The sequence below is a fragment of the Leptonychotes weddellii genome, chromosome 8, assembly GCF_054177405.1.
Source record: "Leptonychotes weddellii isolate Sample4059 chromosome 8, ASM5417740v2, whole genome shotgun sequence".
NCBI lineage: Eukaryota > Metazoa > Chordata > Mammalia > Carnivora > Phocidae > Leptonychotes > Leptonychotes weddellii.
Window position 1 is genome coordinate 107,237,520 of NC_138376.1, and position 22,927 is coordinate 107,260,446.

Sequence of the window (22,927 nt, forward strand, 5' to 3'; positions counted from 1 at the left end):
CTAGTGGGATGTTTGTGTTCTTACTGATTTGCACAAAGTTTTTGTATATTCAGGATACTTTTTTGATGTACATTTTCCCTGGTCTGTTGTTTATCTTTTGTCTTATTTCAGATGAGCTTGCTGGTTAGAAATGTTATGGTTTTGTATGATCACAGAACATCCACATAGAGAACTCAGGAGAAAGGTAGGGAGCTTGAGGAAAGGAGCCTGTTTGATGGTACTCGCAGGCAAAGCAGTGTGGGCATGGCATAAGGTTAATGACTGCGTTCACTTGGATATCAGTGCACAGCAGTGCGCTTAACGGTAGTGAGGTTCTGTTCCCTTTTTGTATTTAATTTTTGAGGCTCTGTTTTCACAGACTCGGTTGCCTTCCCTGACCCTCCACTTCCCTGACCGCTGTTGTCCACTTGACCCTGGGCTGCAGTGCTCAACACCTGTCGTCTTGCACATTTCTAAAATACCTTGCACTTTTTATTCTAGCTACGTAGGACTTTGCAACTTGTAGATAAAGGTCCATTAGTTACTTATCACCTCTTCTCAAGAATGAAGCTGCAGGGTGCTTGGATGGCTCAGTTGGTTGGGCAACTGCCTTCGGCTCAGGTCATGATCCTGGAGACCCAGGATCGAGTCCCGCATCGGGCTCCCTGATCAGTGGGGAGTCTGCTTCTCCCTCTGACCCTCCCCCCTCTCATGCTCTCTCTCTCAAATAAATAAATAAAATCTTAAAAAAAAAAAAAAGAACAAAGCTGCAGACTCAGTCCTCGTAAGGCTAAATTGCCCATAACTTCCTTGTGATAACACCCTTAAGTGCCAAGTCACAAGAACTCATTTTTCTCATTGTGGCACTTGGATTGAAATTACATTTGTATGTTAATAAAATGAAGATATAGCATTCAGTCAAACCAAAATTTGCACCCCCATGCATCATGCTGATCTAGTCGGCCCTTGTGCTTCTCAAATGGCTGTGATTTGGAAGAGATTCCGAAACTCACTGCTTGTTCCAGAGAGTGTGAGATTTGACAGACATAGGTCATACATAACTTGAGATCTGGCATTTTGCAAGACCAATGGACTTTTCTCGGCCCAAATGTTTCGTTTTGTTTTTAAAGATTTTATTTATTTATTTATTTTTTTGAGAGATAGAGCGAGAGATCTCAGGACCCTGAGATCATGACCTGAGCTGAAATCAAGAGTCAGAGCCACCCAGGTGCCCCTTAGCCCAAATGTTCTTATCTGTAGAAAATAAAATGATATATTGTTTGTGACCAACTCTTTGCAAACAAATGTTTGAAAAAGCAAATCGTTGGGTCATGATTTGGGGGTTTTAGTGTTTTCTGGGTGAATTTTTGGTTCTTAGTTACCTTTGTGGTAGTGTGGCTGCTTCCCACCGAGTTGAATGCACACTCTGATGTGTTGAAGAACCCAGGCCAGGCCTTGGCTTTCTTTCCCCCCTTGAGTTCACAGCAAATGTTATTCTTCTAGAATCTTATTGGGGGAGTTTCTTTCCATGTCCAGGTATAGGAGCTCTGCTGTGCAGGTTTTCCAGGACAATCTGCAGTTGCTTGCCGGCTGTTCTTAGGGCAAGGCCAGCCCCTCGAGGGAGGAGCTCTTAGGAGTTTCTGCCTCAGCTTTCTGACCCCACCAGGAGAAGGACTGTGGTGAAGCCTTGGGCAGGGTTCTGTTCAGCAGAGTGAGGATAGCTGACTAGGGGATTGTTCTGTTGGGATCTGTGAATCATCTTGTCCCCAGGTTTCATCATAACAACAAATTCCACTATGATTTTAACCATTTTATTAACAGCCTTGCTTTTGGCTGTTGTGCTGCATGATGTATGTGTGTGTGCGCCTGGATCTGAATCATGTCTCAGTTTGTGTCTTGATTCACTCAGGCCTTTCTGCTTTTTGCTCTTTACCTGCCTCTAGGGTCCTATGGAGTGGGAGTTAAGTGTTGCTGTAAAAGCATTTGAAATGCTTACATGTGGCTTTCGTTTGTTTCCTTACCTCCCTTTTAGATTTTGCATGTTTATTTTATTTTATTTAAAAGATTTTATTTGTCAGAGAGAGAGAGCACAAGCAGGGGGAGCGGCAGGCAGAGGGAGAAGCAGGCTCCCCGTTGAGCAAGGGGCCTGACATGGGACTCGATCCCAGGACCTTGAGATCATGGCCTGAGCTGAAGGCAGATGCTTAAGTGACTGAGCCACCCAGGCGCCCCTAGATTTTGCCTTTTAAATTACACTGAAGAATTTTGGATATATCAAACTGTATTATGGATTTTATCAAAATAACTTATATAGGCATATGATGCTTGGTATGTGTAAGTATTAATGTATGCATGCAAATGTATCAATATGTTGAATGATTGTTTTTCTTGAGATTTGGTTGATTTAAAAACACTTTGTAAACATCATCCTTGAGATATTCAGATTTGAAACTTTTGACTTTGGACTAAATCAGTTTTCCTCATAACTTTTTAATCTTCCATGAGGTATGTGATCTAAAGATGACTTTGAAGAATTTTTAAAGAATTAATTGGAAATGTTTTTCTCTTGACAGATTGGAAATACTATTTAGAATTCATTTAGTATATAATTGTATACATTTATATATATTTATATATTTCCCCAGAATTATATCTACTGTGACAAATTCTCCTATAGCAAAAAGAAATTTCCAGAGAGTTTTGGTAATTTTATAAATGGTATATATTTTTTTTCCCTCTAGTTTAGAAATGAATAGTTTTGAGTCTTTGAGAGTGACCATACTATAAAGTTACATCTTTGTTCCACAGAAGTAATTGGAAAAGGAGTGAATGTCTAGTTAGAATGACGTCACTGGCTTAATATCTCAGTGGGGGTCTATAACTTTGAGTTTCCTTAACAGTAGAAAATCTTATGAAATACTGTCTTGAAAACAAGTCATATTACAGCAGGTTGTGTTGAGTGTGAATATGTGGTAAACTGCTGGGCAGGACAGAGACATGACTGATTCTTGAGTCTAGTTTTTATTTTTACTGAGGTATGTATAAGACTTAGACATGTTCTCTCCTTTGACAAGTCTTTCCTTGTTGCAACAGATTTTGTAACTTGCTTGTTGGTTGCTGATGCAGCATTTCAGAAATAGACCAGTGTGGCCCCCAGGCAAAAGCTTTGTCTTTTCTCCTTGGATCCCAGCAGAGTGACTGCCAGGCTGGGAGGGATCGCTATAAAACATTTTCCCAGGTTTATTTTGAAGGGAAGGCAAGGGAGCAGAAAGTTTATTTTTCAGGGAGCTCAACAGGGCAGAAAAGGCACATGGAAAACAAAGGATTATAAGGATTTAGTTTAGTTTGGGGTATGGATAGGGTAGGGAAATGAATTTTGTTACGGTGTGCTGTGATTTTATGATTTAAATATACTAGTCTTAAATAATCTCAGCTGGTATGTTGACCCAGTCTGTTGACCCAAACAGGGTTCAGGCAAGACAGGCTGAGCTGCTTTTTCTCAACGTCTGCGTGCTTTTTCTGCTGCCTAGTTCAGATGGAATGGTGTGTTTCTTTACATTCTTTCCAAGGAAAATTGCTTTATTCTCATTAATGACAATGTAAGCCTTTACTCATAACTTTTTTTTTTAGTTTAGCAACTCCAAGGAAAATTGCTTTATTCTCATTAATGACAATGTAAGCCTTTGCTCATAACTTTTTTAGTTTAGCAACTTTATTAGCTAGAGTAGATTTATCACATTGTCTATCTTTTTTTTTTAAGATTCATTTATCTTAGAGCTCGTGTGAGTGAGGGGGAGGGGCAAAGGGAGAGGGAGAGAGACTCCATAAGTAGATTCCCCGCCAAGCGCAGAGCTTGACCCAGGGCTTGATCCCAGGACCCTGAGATTATGACCTGAGCTGAAATCAGGAGTCGGATGCTCAACTGACTGAGCCACCTTGGCACCCCTCTCTATCTTTTTTTTTTTTTTTAAGATTTTATTTATTTATTTGACAGAGACACAGCAAGAGAGGGAACACAAGCAGGGTGAGTGGGAGAGGGAGAAGCAGGCTTTCCGCAGAGCAGGGAGCCCGATGTGGGGCTCGATCCCAGGATCCTGGGATCATGACCTGAGCTGAAGGCAGACGCTTCATGACTGAGCCACCCAGGTGCCCCTCCAACTTTGTTTTTAAGGAGTGCAAAGATGGGGTCAGGAAACCTTTATATCATAATTGGGTTTAAGCACTTCTTTAATTTGGGTTTCCTTGTACCTAGTTTTAAGGTAAGTCTGAGTGTTAATATGAGTATTGAACATTTTGAATAAGCTTTTGGGTCATCAGATCACAGTAAGTATTGCTATAATTTTGAATAAGACACTGTTCCAAATTATAGAACTGCTTATTATGATCTGGTTACACAAAGCTTATTGGTCACTGTCTCTGATAAGGTGGCTTTATGCACTTATTGATCTGTGTGTGGAATGGGTAAGAGTGGAAGAGGGAAGGCCACTTACTAGCTGGATGACCCTGGGCAGATCACTAAAGAATCCCATGTGCTTAGGAAATGTTTGTAGAATATGAAGAGATTGCCTTATTTATATTCTGTGAAACTTTGGTATTTTTAAGAAACATTTTGGAAAACTATGGAACCATTATCTTCATTCTGATATTCAGCCTAAACCAGGCATATTTGGGTCTCTGTCCTTTGGGATCTTGACATGGCCTCTGTTAGAAAAAGAAAAATGAATTTTCTACTTTATAGTCATTATCGATACAGATTTTTTACCGATAACAGAATGTGAAAGCCAGAATAGAAATAAAAAATAGGTACAGTTAGAAGCCTGTAGCTTTCAATTTAGTGTGAGCTTGAGGCTAGGTAGGCTGTGGGTTTTAACTGAAAGTAAGGAAAGAGTATAGGTCTAAGAGAATAAACAATATATTGAGAGTGTTAAAAACCCAAGTTGTTAAATATAGTTGAAGAGCTCTTTTTTTTTTTTTAAATGTAAAACTTCCATGTTTATTTGTATAGAGTGGCTTGTCTGAGTAAAAGCATGTGTTTAAACCCTATTCAAAGCATAAAAAACATGTTTAATTGAATGTAATCGCCGTGTAGTAGATTTGCTACCCACTTTGGAGCAGTCTCAGCTACTAAAATAACATAAGGGAGGATAAACTAAATCTGAGGTTAAGACAGATGTGCTTAAGTGAGCTTATTTGTAGTTCCTATACTAATTAAAACAAGTTGACAAAATATTTTTGTATTAACTTATTCCCTTTATGTATAAGACTTAGTGTCTTTTTTTATGTAGTAGAGAAAGGTCTCAAAATATTTGAGAACGTTAAGAAAACTTCCTGGTTTTCAATTAAAAAAATACTTAGCAGTTAATCAAGAAATGATACGCAAACACGTAGTGAATTTGAGGTGTGGTGTGGGGGCGACGGGGTTTGCAGTTAGCCTTCCTCAGTCTGTGTCCACTGGTTCCCCTCCAATCTGTTTTCTGTGCTGTGGCCACAGCGAGAGACCGTGGCTGAAGCAGAGGCTTCGCTTTTGGGCCTGGTGGGTGATTAGGTGGGAAGACCAGACTAGGGCCTAATCGTGGAACTCCTTTAACATACTCAGAGGATTTGGGCTTTAATCTGGGCGTTTCTGAGTATCCTGAATGTGTGTATGATGTAATCATAGTGTGATTTTTTTTTTTTCAGAAGGCTGATTTCAAAGTGGTAGTCAAACGTTTTTGCTTGTGTGACCCCTAATAGAATTTGAAAGCACAGTTCCTCTTGCACATTTAATGCTGTTACACCCAGTTTTTTAAAGATTTTAAATAAATGCAGAGGATACCGTTTCCATTGTATTGTAAACATCATTTAAACATATTTAAAGAGAATTCCAGTATCATAGTAATTTGATAACCATTTATCAGCTATTTAAAAAATAGTAGTCAGAAATTTTACATTTTTTTCTTGATTTCTATTCAATTCTTACCCAGAATTTTATTCTAAGACCAAGTATTGTCCTGCTTGAAAGTCTCTTATTGATTATTTTATCATATTTTTCTATAACAAAGTATGTATATAAACTTAAGTTTATATTAAGAAGCACTTCTGGAATGGCAGGGTAAGGACCTTTAGAAATCTGCTTCTCCATAAAATAATGAGGACAAATGCAAAGATGATTAAACTCAACTTTTTCAGAACTCTGGAAATTAACCATAGGCTTACAGTAATCCTTGGAGTGTATATTCAAGAAAAAGGACTGAATCACAGTAAGAACAGTGAATGTTGTTGTGTTTTTTTTCTCTAATTCTTCTTTTTAAAATTTTATTTTATTGTTATGTTAATCACCATACATTACATCATTAGTTTTTTTTTTTTTTTTAATTTTTTAAATTTATTTATTTGACAGACAGCGAGAGAGGGAACACAAGCGGGGGGAGTGGGAGAGGGAGAAGCAGGCTTCCCGTGGAGCAGGGAGCCCGATGCGGGCCTCCATCCCAGGACCCCGGGATCATGACCCGAGCCACAGGCAGACACTCAACGACTGAGCCACCCAGGCGCCCCATCATTAGTTTTTGATGTAATGTTCCATGATTCATTGTTTGCGTATAACACCCAGTGCTCCATTCAATACGTGCCCTCCTTAATACCCATCACCAGGCTAACCCATCCCCCCACCCCCCCTCCCCTCTAGAACCCTCAGTTTGTTTCTCAGAGTCCACAGTCTCTCATGGTTCATCTCCCCCTCCGATTTCCCCCCCCTTCATTCTTCCCTTCCTACTTTTTTTTTTTTTTTAAACATATAATGTATTATTTCTTTCAGAGGTACAGGTCTGTGATTCAACAGTCTTACACAGTTCACAGTGCTCACCATAGCACATACCCTCCCCAATGTCCATCACCCAGCCACCCCATCCCTCCCACCCCCCACCACTCCAGCAACACTCAGTTTGTTTCCTGGGATTAAGAATTTCTCATATCATTCAGGTCATATGATACAAGTCTTTCTCTGATTGACTTCTTTCACTTAGAATATTGTTGTGTTTTAACTTGCTCTATCCCACTCCCTCTCCCTGGCTCCATGGTAGCTTTAAACAAGTAGCCTAGTAGGGCGCCTGGGTGGCTCAGTCGTTAAGCGTCTGCCTTCGGGTCAGGTCATGATCCCAGGGTCCTGGGATGGAGTCCCACATCGGGCTCCCTGCTCGGCAGGAAGCCTGCTTCTCCCTCTCCCACTCCCCCCTGCTTGTGTTCCTGCTCTCGCTGTCTCTCTGTCAAATAAATAAATAAAATCTTTAAAAAAACAAAAAAAACAACAACAAAAAAAGTAAGTAGCCTAGTAATCGTTGGAGGGGGAAGAACAGGTTTGGAGCTTCCCCAAAAGCCCGAGCTCCAGAGAATTGTCACTATTTACTTGTCTGGAAGCTCCCCAGTAAAGGCTCATTCATAGGACTTGTCTTTATTTGACCTGGCTCAAAAATTGCCAGGTGGTTAAGTCCTATTCTTAGGATATCTGTTGAAAACAATCAGCAGCAATTGTTCAATGTCACAACTGGCTGGGTCAGTGATAGCAGTTGGGGCAAAAAAGAGGTTGGCCAAACAACTTAAAAAGAAAATCTTGGGAATGAGATGTCCATAGGGGGCTCATGAAAAGCTCGGATGTATTCCTGGTGCTCCAGAAGACTGTGCCCATGGGCAGGGCTGCACGCAGGCCCAGGAAGTACTTGAAGTGGCCCACATTCTCACGTCTGGCCTTGAGGCTCTACACAAGCAGTAAGGAAAGGCTGAAACAGTTGTGAACTGTTAAAGCATTGAAGGCATGTCCCAGCACACACACACAGCCCCTTGGTGAAGGGTAGGAGACTCAGTTATTAGCTCAGTTATCACTAAACTTAACTGAGCAGAGACTTCAGTGGCTGCACATGACAAAAAAAAAAAAAATACAGACTTTACAGAATTAGTCCAAGAAAATCACTAAACAAACAGCAATAGTAAGGAGGAGAGGGAATCTGGTTTTCAGAGTTGCCACCTTATATTTTTTAAAGTGTTCAGTGTTCAAAAAAGTATGATACTCAAAGAAATAGTAAAAAATGACTTATGATCTTATTCACCACTTGGCATCTCCTGTGCTAAACTCTGCACTGACCACATAACAGGTGTACAAAAACATAATTTGAATTGACGTGCATTGATTAGCGGGTGGTCGTAATTAGCTGATTTTGAGAGCCACTGCATATTTTCTTTCTTCTGTTACAAGTGTTTAACCCTAAGACAAACCCTGGCATTTTGATTACGTCTCCTAGAACAGGGTCCTTGTTAAATGACATTTTAAAAAGCCATACGTTTGCCCAAATGTGTGTTGATTTAGTATCCTGGAAAATTTGAAGGCTCTTTCTTTAGGCAATTATGTATAGTCAACCTGCTAAGAAAACTGACTTATTCAGAGACCAGATCATTTTGAGAAGTTTGCTATATGAAAGTTACCTATATAGTGTTGAGTTTTTAAAGCATTTTAAGTATATAATTATACTTTTTTTTGCAGATGTCCAGATCTCTAGAGACCTACAGTCAAGTACTCACATTGTATTGTATTTGACTTCTTTATTTAATGATTCAGAGGATTTTGGTGTGTCAGACCTCGTGAATTAAGACTACTTACCAGCACATGCTGATTTTAAAAATCTGGCCTCAAATTCATAATATTTGCAGATGACAGACTTTTACCATTTTCATGATCAATTGTGATGATGGAAGATATTCAGGGTTGTCAGGTACTGTATTGATGTTCCCTGATTCATTCCAGGAGCAGAAAAAAGGAAACTGGAAATACTGATGTCTTCACATCTGTGCACAGAGTGTTATCAATATTTCCTTTTTCCAAATACTCATTTGTGTATATTTTTCATCATTCTCTTTTACTCCAGCATCTGAAAAAAGATGAAGTAAACCTGCTAGACTGGCAAGCTTCAAACTCCTGTGTCACTGCAGGGAGGAGATGCTTACTGACTTTGCATTGATGCCGGCCGGGGAGGCAGGGGCTGATGAGGATCTTCTAGAATGTGGTCAGAATTCCGAATGGTGATGACAGATTGCTGCAGTGGCTAATGCTGAGCTGGCCAACATTCAAAGAGTGACACCTGAAAGGGGAACCCATAAAGTAAACTGTGGTTTACTGGCAATTGTAGACAAGGCCAAAAATGACTGGGGTTCACAGTAGATCATGAAGTTAAAACTTAATTGTTAAGGAACTTGGTTAGCAAAACAATCATTCCCTTTCGAGGACTAGTTTGGGTTTATAAGAGGTTGAAGGACCTTGTCTTTCTAGTTTTGTTTCACAGTTTTCTGTTTGTAAATGTAGAAGAACATAATAAGCAATTTTCCTATGAAAGAGTATTTTGGGTTTTCTGCACCAGAGCAAGTAAAAGTTAAATGCAAGCAGTTTTTTGTTTGTTTTTCACTGTGGAAATAGCATGTAGATAGACGTGTGCATGTGCACATGGATGCATGTATGTGTGTGTAAATTTACATGGAGAAGGTTGTATCTATAGTTATTCATAGATAACTCATGCACATATGTGAGTGTGCCTTATTTCAGTTGACATCTGTTATAAATTTATAGTTCTTATATATGAGTACATTTTTCTATGATTAGTTTACTGATGAATATGATCTTTTCCTATTAAAAAAAGTTGCCATTATGATTGCTAATGCCCCTGATGAAGACTAGATAGCTTCAGTAATCTGTTACTCTCCCTATAATTACATTGACATTCCTTTTTTTAAAAAATATTTATTTATTTATTTTATATATAGAGTACGTGTGCGAGTGTGGGGGGAGGGATGGGGGAAAGGGAGGAGAGAAGCAGACTCCCCACTGAGGGTGCAGCCTCAATCCCACCACCCCAAGACCACAGCCTGAGCTGAAATCAAAAGTGGGATGCTCAGCCGACTGAGCCATCCAGGCGCCCCTACATTCACATTTTTTTTAGGGGGAGGGCAGAGGGAGAGGGAGAGAGAATCTCATGCAGACTCTGTGCTGAGGGCAGAGCTTGACACAGGGCTTGATCTCACGACCCTGAGATCATGATCTGAGCTAAAATCAAGAGTCAGATGCTTAATCAGCTGAGCCACCCAGGCCTCCCTACATTGACATTTCTTTTCTTTTCTTTTTTAAGATTTAATTTATTTGAGAGAGAGTGCAGAAGCAGGCAGAGCAGCAGGCCAAGGGAGAGGGAGAAGCAGGCTCTCCGCTGAGGAAGGAGCCTGATGCGGGGCTCGATATCAGGACCCTGGGATCAGGACCTGAGCCAAAGGCTGATGCTTAACAACTGAACCACCCAGGTGCTCCTATGTTGACATTTCTTAAGTAGTCATTCTAAGATGACTTTGTTGGGCTCCTGTCGTTGTCGGTGGTGATGTGATCTAGGTGTAGGTTCAAATTATGTGGCCACTTCTTTATCACTTGTCATTTCTCAGTTCATTGCTCTTTGTCTGCCTCGCCTCATTGATCTAGTCTCTGAGGTAAATATGAGACTCTCTTTTTCATATTTGTAGGACTCTGAATTCCAGGTTTGATAGGTGAGGGAGGAGAATAGGTGCAGAGGACATAAAGATAATGCTGTTGTGAACAGCTAAGTGGAGACAAGACTGGGCCCACATGAGGATGACAGCACCCTGAGAAGTCTGGCCTTTGTGGGTTAGAGCCAAGGAGAGGATCCTTGACAGAAGACCAGGCAGGGTAGAGTTGGGAGCAAGCTGAGCCCATTTCACTATTGTCTTAGTTTTACCAGTGAGGCTGGGAGCAGGTGGGGGGATGTGGAGGGAGAGGCACCTGCATGGACCAGGTGGACCGAGGGCTGGGTTGGCTGGCAGGGTAGAGTGACAGGAGCAGCCCAGGCTGTGTCTGAGAGAGGAGAAATGCTGAGAGAGAAACCAGGTGAGAGAAGAATAGGTGGAGACCTGGATATGACTAGCAGAGTCTGAGGCTGAGGGAGCTGAGCCAAGGGAAAGGAGAGGAGAGGTGTGCAATGGATGAGTGAGTGGTTCAAGGACGGAGAGCACTTGGCTTGTCCACAGGGTGCCTCTCTGAGGAGTGGAGCCCAGGGCATGGCAGAGAGGGTGGCCCTTCTGAAAGGTGCTGTGTTGGTGGGACCCCTGGGGACGGTGGGTTATCCTGGCCTCTCCTCTCCCTTCCCACCCTTCTCTGGTTGACTTTGAAAAGTGGGGAGGAGAGGGGGCGCCTTGGCATCCGTCAAGTACAGATTTTAGTATCTACTAGGCAAAACTGAATGGAAAGTTAGATGGCAAATAGGTTTTTTTCTTTGTCATCATTTATACTCTCCTTCTTCACTGTAAAATACAGTGTTTTTCAAAAATACATGTATTACTATAAGATAAATAATAAATGAGAATATTCGTACTAGGAGCAGTATTAGGAAAAATAATGGATGTCTTCAGTCATCACAAGAGGTAGGTCGCAAATTTGGTTTTCATATTTCTAACTCATAGAAGGAAGAAGCAAACAGAAGCAGTGCTATACTTTACAGTGTCCATCAGATTAAAAAACAGAAACAGTCACTTAGCCATTTATAAGGCATTGTAAAATACTAACCAGTGTCCATGACAGTATCCTTTTATAAATAAAAAAAGTTTATTAGGCTTGCTTGCATCATTAAAAGCAGTCTGTCCAGAGAATGAAATAATGTGGTCTAGCTAACCAGCTGTGTGACACCTAGCTTAGCTGAGGGATAGCTTTTATCTAGCACAGGAGTCATATACCCAAACACCTCCAGAGTCCTGGCATGAGTAAGTGTGAATGGGGCTGGAGTGGAGGCCTGGATGACCTGGAGAGTCCAAGATGCACCTAACAGGCATTTGGGTTTATCTTCTATTACAGAAAAGCCTCTACTGGTTTAAGAAGTCACACTGCAGGCCAAAACGCCCACGGGAACTCTGATCTAGAGTGTGTGGACATCACCTGTGAAATCTTTCTTAAAAATTGTTTCTCTCAGTTGAGCTTTTGGAAAATATTGAACAGCAATGAGTTATGGGTTGTATTCTCTGACAGGTACCTGGTCTGCAGATGACCCATGTTGCCAGTTAATCATGCAGCCATATGTTTTACCTGTTGGACAGACTAGGGAGGAGGTAAAGCCATTTGTCTTTTCAACTGAGGCCACTGGAAATTGTAGGGGAGGAAAACTTTTCCCTTCTTCCCTTCTAGGTTATTTGCTGGCCTAATAACTAATTGGACATAAAACAGATTAACAGGAGAGAAACAAATTTAATTACATATGTATGGGAGCCGCACAAAGACAGGAGCGGCTCTCTGACAGCAGTTGAAGTTTATATGCCACCCCGAGCTAAAGAGAGGTTAGGTGTAGGAGTCTGGGACTTCAGAGGGGAGGAAGACAATTTACAGGAAGATGAGAAGAGCAAATGTTTGGTAAATAAGTGTTTACCCTGCAGAGAGGTCTTTCTTAAGTAAAAACAAACAAAAAAAAAGTTATCTTTGGAAATAGCTCTCCTCTTGGTACAGACTCCCTGTCTAAATTTTTTTAGATAAGTGGGGGAGCTAAAAAGCTCTTCTTGAGTCTGTTGTGCCTTGATTATCTTAAGCTCAAAATAATTTGCATGCCGAAGTGGCACATTGTGGGGTGGCCTGCCTTGAACCACATCAGAATCTAGAGGTAAGAGGAGAAGGCCGATTCCACTCTTTGGGCTCCAGGTACCATTTTGGGTCCACCAAGAGAGAAGAGGTAGGCCATCATTTTGGGGATGCTGTGTTAGAACTTAGGTGGGAAATGGGTATCACATATAAAAAAATGTAGGGTTTTGATTATATGGCCACATTTTGAATATTTGTGCTGGCAAAGGAGAGGACATTGACAAAGATAATCAAGTTCTATGGTATTTCAGAAGAGCAAGGAAAATACTTTAAAATTGGAATATAGTATTGAAGGATGACACGAGGTCTTTTCTGGAGTTTTGAAAAATGGGATTGTTGAAAAAGGCAATCTTCTGAATGGGAGAAGATATTTGCAAATGATATATCTGATAAAGTATTGATATCCTTTCTATCTGTATATAAAGAACTTTCACAAGTCAACACCAAAAAACCAAACAATCTGATTAAAAAATGCACAGAGGACCTGAACAGACATATTTCCAAAGAAGACATTACAGGTGGCCAACAGACACATGAAAAGATCCTCAACATCACTAGTCATCAGGGAAATGCAAACCAAAACCACAATGAGAATATCCCTGCACACCTGTCAGAATGGCTAGAGTCAGAAAGACAAGAAACAACAAGTGTCGGCAAGGACACAGAGAAAAGGGAACCCTCGTGCCCTGCTGGTGGGAATGCAAACTGGTACAGCCACTGTGGAAAACAGTATGGAGGTTCCTCAAAAAAATTAAAAACAACTACCATATGATATATTAATTCCATTACTGGGTATTTACCTAAAGAAAACAAAAATACTAGTTCAAAAAGATAATATGCACCCCTCTGTTCATTGAAGCATTATTTACAATAGCTAAGATAAGGAAGCAACCCAAGTGTCCATTCACAGAGGAATGGATAAAGAAGATGTGGTAAATATATACAACGGAATATTAGTCCTAAAAAAACGTGAGATCTTCCCATTTGCAACAACATGGATGGACCTATAGTGTATTATGCTAAGTACAATAAGTCAGTCAGAGAAAGACATACCGTATGATTTCACTTATATGTGGAATCTAAAAAATGAACGAACAAATAGACTCTTAAATATGGAGAACAAACTGGTTAAATATGGGAGGTGGGTGAAGGGATGGGCATAATAGGTAAAGAGGATTAAGAGGTACGAACTTCGAGTTCTAAAATAAGTCGTGGAGATGAGAAGTACAGCATAGTCAGTAGTACTGTGGTAACTCTGGTGACAGGTGGTGACTGCACTTACCCTGCTGAGCACCACGTCGTGTTGAGAACTGGGGAATCACTACGTTGTGCACTTGAAACTAATAAAAACATTGCATGTCAGTTATACCTCAATAATAAAAGAAATGGGATGGTTTAACAATTTAGCAGTTTCTCTGCAGTTACATACAAATACACACACACTCATTCATGTGTACACATACTTAATTTATGATACTGTGATTTGGTTCCGAGAGCTCCTGAACCTACCTTTCCTTCAGGGCGAGTGCGGGCAATACATGTAATGCTAGGGTGCTGTGTGGTTCTCTGTGATCCAGCACCCTCAGGATCAAAAAAATCTCCAAGCAAAAGAAAAAGCAGCCTGCTTTATTTCCTAGTACAGTGTGATCCCCTTATATGCAAATTAAATTAATGCAAATTTCAACTAATGACACAAATACTATTAATAAAAGCTTCACATGATGTGCAGAATTTCAGCAGATACGTTCCCCCAGTTGTGCATCAAGCTGTGTCATATTTTCAAAGCTAGCAGGTCAACTGAATTATAAAAATGCTTTGATACCCAGTGGCATCACCTTTTCTTATAAAGAGAAATACCTACTAACCCTTGGCAATATTATGTGATCTCTTTGTTGTTTATAGAACTTCTTCAAGGATTTTGGTGACGTGTTATTATTTTAAAATTAAGTATTATAATTTAAGTCTTTATCTTGTAAAATATCCAGGTATGCTAATACTGGTGCTGAAGAATATCCTGAAAATCGGTAACTTTTGAACAGAAATGTGATAAAACACACTATGATATGCCATGCTGTCAATTTATGTGCTGCTGCAACTGAGAAATATTAGAGATAATGCTGATATTAAAAAGCAACAGTAAAGAAAAGTACAGCACAATGATTATAGATTTATGTGTTCTGAGGATGCATTCCCCACACCCTTCCCCCAGACTGTGGGATAATCAGTTCTGAATTATGTGAGTTCTTCAGGGACACAGCCCATGAATCAAATGCAGCCATGCTTTATGAAACCTTGTTACCTAGCTTGGAAAAGATTGCTTAGATTTTGAAAAAATACGTATAGCAAGGTACTTATTTGTCTGATACGCAGTAGAACATCTTTAAGGGGTTAGAAGAAGAAAATTGTGCATCTATTTCTTTAAAACTTGTCAGTAAATATTTTGTGAATTATTTTCCATGCCACCCTGTTTTGATATGTTTTTCTTGCACTTACTATGTACGGGAAAAGGCAGATGGTCACTTCCTGCTTGTGGATTTGCCCTAAATGATTTCAAAGTTCTTTGGTTTTTACATCAAGTAATATAAAGTGATAGGGCTTTTAATAATAATTGCTTCTGTTTAAATGGTGGTTATTATGTGCCAGGCCTTGTGTGAACTGCTTCAATAACTCCTTTAATCCTCACGGCAACCCTTTGAGGTAAGCACTGTTATTTCTGCCATTCCACATGTTGAGAAGACAGAAGCACAGGGAGGTTAAGTGACTTAAGCGACCAAAGATCCTAAAACTATTAAGTTGCAGAGCTGAGAGTCAAATCCAAGCTGGCTGGCTCCACAGGCTGTATCCTCATTGACCAATCTTTGTGGCCTTTCAGGACGCTGGAGTTGAGGATCCTCTAGTCAGAAACTTCATACCCTGAGGAGAATTTGCTCTGAAAACAAGGGGATGTGTTCCCATGTAAAAGGACTTACCATATGGAAAAGATATATGTAATAAAATAGTGGTTCAGAAACCCTACAGTTTGCGTTTGGTAACTGCATACCGAAGGAGGGTAAGAATAGATTGTGGTAAGTTTGCGGGGATGGAGGGCCAGGCTGTGCTCTGAAATTGGTGGGAGTCCTGGGTTGAGTCTGGAAGACCTAATGAGAACAGTGCTACCCAAGGGCTCACCCTTCCTCCCTGCCCATCCTTCAGCGCTTCAGTCACTGTACTTTCCATCAATAAGACATTCATTAGGCACTTAATATGATTTTCATAGTAGTGGGTCTACAAGGCTGAATGTGACCAAGTGCCTACCTTAGATTTCACCTAGAAAGCCTTGTATGACTTCAGAAGACCCTCCTTCCCCATCCATCCTACTGAACTCCCCACCTGCTTGTGATGCTTGCAACTATTTTAAGAGGGGTGAAAACATTTCATTTTATAGTTAAAAAGCTGACAGTGGCAACGTCTGTCTGGTTTATGGGGCTCCTGTTAGTGTGAATGGGTGTGTCAGGATTTGGGTTTGTTGGGCAGCTGGTGTAAATGACTGCTGTCAGACCCTTCCCTTTTAATAGGTGTGGGAGGCAGGATACGGGATGAGAAGGCTGGGAAGAGTGACAGACTTTGCCCAAGTGATGTCAGCCTAGCTATCTTATTGTCCAGACTTGAAACCACGTGAGATTTTTGCCCAGAATGAGGTGATCCCTAATTATTTTCACTTGGGCAGGGAGAAACAGAAGCTGAGTCCTGAGTATCTGACGATGAAGCTGTAAAAACGCACTGGAGGGTTTATATACATTTGTACAAATGCACAAAGGAATATTTTCTCATATTGCTTGTTAGTCAACTATCACAGCTTTGACACATGTCCTAAGGGATGTACGGGACACAGGCCCTCACTGACTCTGCCATTCCTTCTCCCCGCATCTCATGAACGGTTTTGTTGGATCAGTCTGTATTCTGTTTATATCTTTACCTTTGTGGGACTGCAATTCTTAAGAGCTAGGAATTTTACAAATTTTATAAATTTAGAGACCACGTTGAGGAAGCAGTCAAATGCATTTCTATAAGACCGCTCATTTGTGGGGCGCCTGGGTGGCTCAGTTAAGCTCTGGGGGGAGTCTGCTTCTCCCTCTGCCTCCTCCCGCCTGCTCGTGCCCTCTCTCTCTCTCTCAAATAAATAAATATAATCTTTTTTTTTTTTTTAAATATTTTATTTATTTATTTGAGAGAGAGAGAGTGAGAGACAGAGAGCATGAGAGGGAGGAGGTTCAGAGGGAGAAGCAGACTCCCTGCCGAGCAGGGAGCCCGATGCGGGACTCAATCCCGGGACTCCAGGATCATGACCTGAGCCGAAGGCAGTCGCCCAACCAACTGAGCCACCCAGGCGCCCCTAAATATAATCTTTTTAAAAAAATAGATTGCTCATTTGTTATAGGTATGATCTGAAGGGCACTCATGCTGTTTCTTAGAGTTCTAAAATCTTTTCCTGTATGTTTTAGTTAACTGTAAGACTTAGGAAATTGGAAAAAGAGGCATGGCCTCATTCGTGACTTTCTGAACCCCTTTTGTGGGTCCAAAACATTTGAAAAAGTAGGAAATCTCTTGCAGCAGTTTGTATTTAGGTTTTTTTTTTTTTTTTTTTTTAGGGAGCTAGATTTAGGGAGCCAGATACACAAGTATCAAGTTACAGAAGAGGTAGGTAGCATGGGAGAGTTGTTAGGGAACTTTATAGAGCGCTTCCACATATATTTGCTGTGAATGAGGTCAAGCATTTTTGTTCTCACTTTACAGTTGAGGAAGCAGGAAACCGCTCCATGTCAAACAGCTAGTCTCCCAAACCCCACTCGCACTATTCCCAGCTGCCTTTCCAGTGTGGACAGTGGGTGGGGGGGAGAGGACAAGTTCTAACCAAGCCTTGAGGGCTATCCTGTCTGAGTACAGAGGCCAGCCCATCGTGGCCTCATCAGAAGGCTGCATGAGCTGTAAAAGCCTATCAGAAGCTGTCGTGCGGTACCCAAGGCTCCCCGTTACTCCCCCTGTTCCTTGGAGCCTCGCCCTTGGGCTGGAGGTGTGTAACAGGGTGAGGTGTCGGTTGCACATATTTGGTCTCAAGCCCTTGTCTTTGTTTTTGAGGCCTAGCCACAAAGACCACATCAGAGTGGCTGAGATGTAAACAAGCAGGCTGGCAGGTTGGCGTGGGAGCTCTTTATTGCCGAGCCGTGGAGGGCAGAAGGCAGGTGAGGACGGCTATGGGGAGGCTGGGCGATGTTAGGGAGAGGGACCTGGAGCCATACTGCCTCCTCTGATTCCCGCAGAGATTTCTGTGGGAGCTCTTAGCACCATTTGCTGATTCTTCCAGCTCCGAAGACCTGGTATGTAGGAAGTGCTCAGTATTGGCTAAATGATCCATTTGCAACTTTTTGAGAAAGATATAAATAGGACTTTCCCCCTCTTAATCTACCTTCTTTAATGTGAAAATACTTTAAAAAGAAATACCAAGCCAGTCTCAGGTTTAAAATTTTAAATTTTGGATATCATAAATGCACAGGTAGAGTTAGGCCGTTCTTCAGTTTGATTTCACGAGTCCTGGGTTATTAGCACTTTGGTTACTGTCATTACATTTCAGAGACCTTCCCTCCAACGCTGTTTCCCTGAAGGACTGAAGATAAAAGCAACTGAACTTTAATTGACTAATTAACATTTTAAAGGACACTAAAGGTCACAGCCCAGGTGACTGCAGTTAATTTACTCAGTTTACAGACCATTTTTCTACTTCCTTTCGGTGCACTTCAGTACATGTAGGTCTTTCTGTCTAGGATTTCAGCTTGCTTGCTTCCTTCTGCTCTGCTGGTCACGTTGGGTTTCGTGGGCCTGTTTTAAGGCAACTTTATTCAGCATGGGATGTGTGTCAGGCCTAGGCCTGGTGGTGCCAGGAACACAAAGATGACTAAGAGGCATCCTCTTTGGAGTCCTCAACCTGGTGGGATCACAGTGGGGACTCAAGTAAGGTTCAGACCAGACTATGCTGGGGAAGGGGTGGTTCTGGTGAAATCAGTGTCTAGAGGTGGGCCTCGAAGGATGGGAAGAAGGGGAGGAGGTTTATGAGGTGCCGGGCCCTGCTCTAAGCACCATCTATGTATCAGAATTTTCTTATAACAACCATATAAAGTACATTCAGTTGTTATCTGCATTCTGTACGGGAAATGGAGATAAAAAGAAGTAACTTGTCCAAGGGCACACAGCTCAACAGTGGTACTGCCGGGATTCTAGCTCAGGCAGTCTGGTTGAGAGTCCATGCTGTGAGTCGCTGCACGAGGCGGGTGGGATTTGGACAAATGAAGATTAAGGGCTGTGGACTCCCAGGCAGTAGATGGGGGAGCTGCAGTGATCAAAGGAGCGGAGGCAGACAAGTTAGTTAGGGCCTTGTGATTGATACCCTGGAGTCCCACACTGAAAGGGATGATTGTAACATTCGAGTGTCCTGGGCTTTATGGGTCCTGTCACTTGTGCTGGTGCAATGTTGTATTTGTAACTCAGTGGGCAGTGGTGAGGTTGTGAAGGTCCTTGAGTCCTGGAGTCCTGAAGAGGAGCTTGTTGCCTCCTTCTCTTCAGGCTGGCCTAAATTTTTGGCATTCATTCCCCGAGTAGGTGAACGTGTAGGTCTCAGCCCTTGCCTCTTCCCGTTGTTTTTCCTTCCCTTCCTTGTACTTCTGGGAAGAGTTTTCTGGAAGATCGTCTGAACTGCTTCTACTTCTTGACCTCCTCATCCACTCTTCACCATCACCTCCGATCTGTCCTGTGTCATCCCACTGGAACTGTTCCTGCTAAGGTGTCACCGACTGGTTCACTGATCATTCTGGTGAGGACTTTTCAGTCTTTGACTTGCCCAGTAGTTTCCGACCAGGGGCAGTTTTGCTCCTTCTCCCCTCGGGATAGCTGGCAATGTCTGGAGACATTTTTAGGTGTCACAATTGTTCTGAGTCAGTCCAACTGCCTTGGTAGAATTCTCTCCTGACTTGTCTTGCAGTAAATTCTCAGTTCATTTCTTAACCGTCTTCTGTAGAGGACTCTTCTCCAGCCTTTTAATGTTGCTTCTCAGGATTCTTTTCCTCCTCTCACATGCCTCTTGGGCTCACTCCTCAGTCCAGGGATTTAACTTCCACGAACTCTGGCTGTGCGGCTACACATCTGTATTCAGGCTCCAGGTCTTTTTGACTCCAGTCTTGTCTTTCTCCATCTCTTTGGTACATAGGCATTGTCAATTCAGCAGGTCCAAAATAAGGCCAGCCCAAAGTCATCTTTGTCCATTTGTCCAGACCTGCCCCTCCCGTTTTTGCTGTTCATCAGTGTTTGCTCACCTCCAACAGTGAGCGCCATTTTACTCTGCTGTTGCTGTTGCTTAGGCACTCATTTCTCAATGGATTACCACCCCCCCCCGCCCCCCTGAACCCCGCAGCCTCATGTCCCACACTGCCACCAGGGTGAGCTTTATAAAACGGAACTCTGACTGAGGGTTCTCAGCTACAACAGAAGATAAAGTCTGAATTGAGCTTGGTATGTGGAACTTTCCAGATCAAGCCCAGTGGTTCCCAACTAGGAGTATTACTGCTCTCCAAAAGGGCCTTTTGAAAATGTTACGGATATTGGAGTAACCAGAATCCAGTGGAATCTCCGTAAATCCTGTTTACTTCTTAAGAGATGGGTTCTACTTTGTGTCACCAAGTTTTGCCTCCTTTTGGGGAAACTGGCCTTTTAGATGTCCTGTGGGGCATGTGGTTAAATAGGGTAGAAATATCTTGGTGTTCCTAGTTTCTGTCATGATAGCTTTAGGAGAATTCTGGTTTTTTCCTTCATATCCTGGCAGTGTAATTCTGTGTAGACCAACAATTAGTGTGACCACATATTCCTGCCATTAGGTGTCAGACCATTCTAGAAGAGAATTGGGGATGAGGTAATTCTGTTTTCTAGCTTCTCTGTGGTATTCAGGATAACCTAACACTTGTGATAAAGGGCTTTGAGGGTCCTTTTGGAGCTGGTGGGTTAAGTGGCTTCATCGTAATATTTCCTAGTTCATTGGAGTGATTCCTTTTTAAAGAACCTTGGACCTGCCTGTCATTACCCCCACATCTTAGGAAGACCGCATACTACACTCTACTGTTGCAAGTACTGACATACTGCTAATTGCACTGTGAAGGATTTGGACTTTCTGAAGCTTACTGGTGTGTTTTTCAGCAGATAACAAATACCTGAAAATAAATTCTCTTGGCACCACATAGTACCAGAAGAAAGTAGTAAATGTTTTTTAATCCTGTCTGGTGTTATTCCAGCGGTGGAAATCCTGACGCCAGAAAATTGTCCTGTTGGCATGAATGGGCTCACGGGGGGATGGTGGCTTTGATCCCTGATGGGCCGCCGGCCGGAATCCCAGCTCCCGCGTGCTGAACCCCTCTCTTTGTGTTCCTCCCCAGAAGCCCCTTGTGCCACGCCCCTGCTCTGCAGCTTCGGGAGGCCGGTGGACCTAGACAAGGACGACTACCAGAAGGTGGTGTGCAACAACGAACACTGCCCCTGCAGCACCTGGATGCACCTGCAGTGCTTCTACGAGTGGGAGAGCAGCATCCTGGTCCAGTTTAACTGCATCGGCCGAGCCCGCAGCTGGAACGAGAAGCAGTGCCGCCAAAACATGTGGACGAAGAAGGGCTACGACCTGGCCTTCCGCTTCTGCTCCTGCCGCTGTGGACAGGGCCACTTAAAGAAGGACACGGACTGGTACCAGGTGAAGCGGATGCAGGACGAGAAAAAGAAGAAGTCTGGCTCGGAGAAGAACACCGGCAGGCCCCCTGGCGAAGCCGGGGAGGAGGCCAAAAAGGGCCGGCCACCCAGCAAGCCGCAGAAAGGCCTGAGCCATGACCTCCCCCGGCGGCACTCCATGGACCGGCAGAACTCCCAGGAGAAGGCAGTGGGCGCGGCGGCGGCCTACGGGGCCCGCTCCCCCTGTGCCTCTCCGGGCCAGTCCCCGCCCACCGGCTACTCCATCCTCTCCCCCGCCCACTTTAGCGGCCCCCGCTCCTCCAGATACCTCGGGGAATTCCTGAAGAATGCCATCCATTTGGAGCCTCACAAAAAGGCCATGGCCGGGGGCCACGTGTTCCGGAACACCCACTTTGATTACAGTCCGGCTGGCTTGTCGGGGCACAGGGGGGGCCACTTCGATGCGCCCGTGCAGTTCCTGCGGCGCCTCGACCTGTCCGAGCTGCTCACTCACATCCCCAGGCATAAGTTGAACACTTTCCACGTGCGGATGGAGGACGATGCCCAGATGGGCCAGGGCGAGGACCTGCGCAAGTTCATTCTTGCGGCCCTCAGCGCCAGCCACAGGAATGTTGTAAACTGTGCCCTGTGTCATCGGGCGCTGCCGGTGTTCGAACAGTTCCCTCTGGTGGACGGAACTCTGTTCTTAAGCCCGTCGAGACACGATGAGATCGAATACGATGTTCCGTGTCATCTTCAAGGTACAGGTGTTCATTCACCTTGCCTGCTTTCCCTTTGTTAAAAGCTGAGAAGCAAGATGGGATTGCTCCATTCTGGCTTAATTTTAACGGATGGTGCTTTTTGTTCTAGTTAGGTGCCAGGCAGTGTTGGAATATCTCAGCTTTGCCCACTGAGGTGGTGGAGGTGGTGGTGGTGTTTTTTTTTTTCCCTTTACTCTGATGTCACTGTACCAAATACAGTTGTCCTGGTGGGTCATTTTATGTTTTTGTTCTGCTGTAATTTGAAGGGAGGATTCCTTGGGTATAGTTTTCCATAATTGGGAGGGAATTGCATAATTATGTCACTTGGTGTAAAACAGTTGCCTTTGAAACGTGTGTTAATGTGCCCAGCACGCTGTGTATTCTCTTTGATCCTTGTAAACATAATGGAGTAAGGGAAGGGGTGGGGGCAGAGAGGGCCAAGTGTTTTTAGATTAGCTGAATTAATCTTGAAGTTTATGGAAGATCAGGCTTTCTCAATAACAGCAAAAGGAAAGTGGATTATTGGAAGCTGAGGCATCACCCTGGTGGTGAAGGCAGGGACAGCTTAGTGCTGGGGATGACGTTCGAGGATGTAGGGGTATTTCAGCCAGAACTTGAATGATGGGGGTTGGTCAGGGTAAATGAGCAATCTGTCAGTTCATAGAAAATTACTGAATTTATATAAAGGTGAGATACATGAGGTGTAACATGTTTGTAACTTTGAAAGTGTGCTAAAAAAGCCTGTGGTAGAGATGATATATCCCCACCTGTCTTCTTCCCACACCCCCTGCTGTCTCAGTTCCCAGAGACAGCATTTTTC

At 42.8% G+C, this 22,927-nt stretch overlaps 1 protein-coding gene across 2 annotated transcripts in view; it reads left to right on the forward strand.

Moving 5' to 3' along the window:
• HECA (HECA ribonucleoprotein granule regulator) overlaps positions 1 to 22,927 on the forward strand; it is a 47,695-nt gene that overhangs the window by 12,486 nt on the left and 12,282 nt on the right. For both annotated transcript variants that reach the window (XM_081829089.1, XM_081829090.1), the window contains exon 2: positions 21,064 to 22,107. In XM_081829089.1, the coding sequence (XP_081685215.1) occupies positions 21,064 to 22,107 (1,044 nt within the window). The remainder of the gene's footprint in view (positions 1 to 21,063; positions 22,108 to 22,927) is intronic.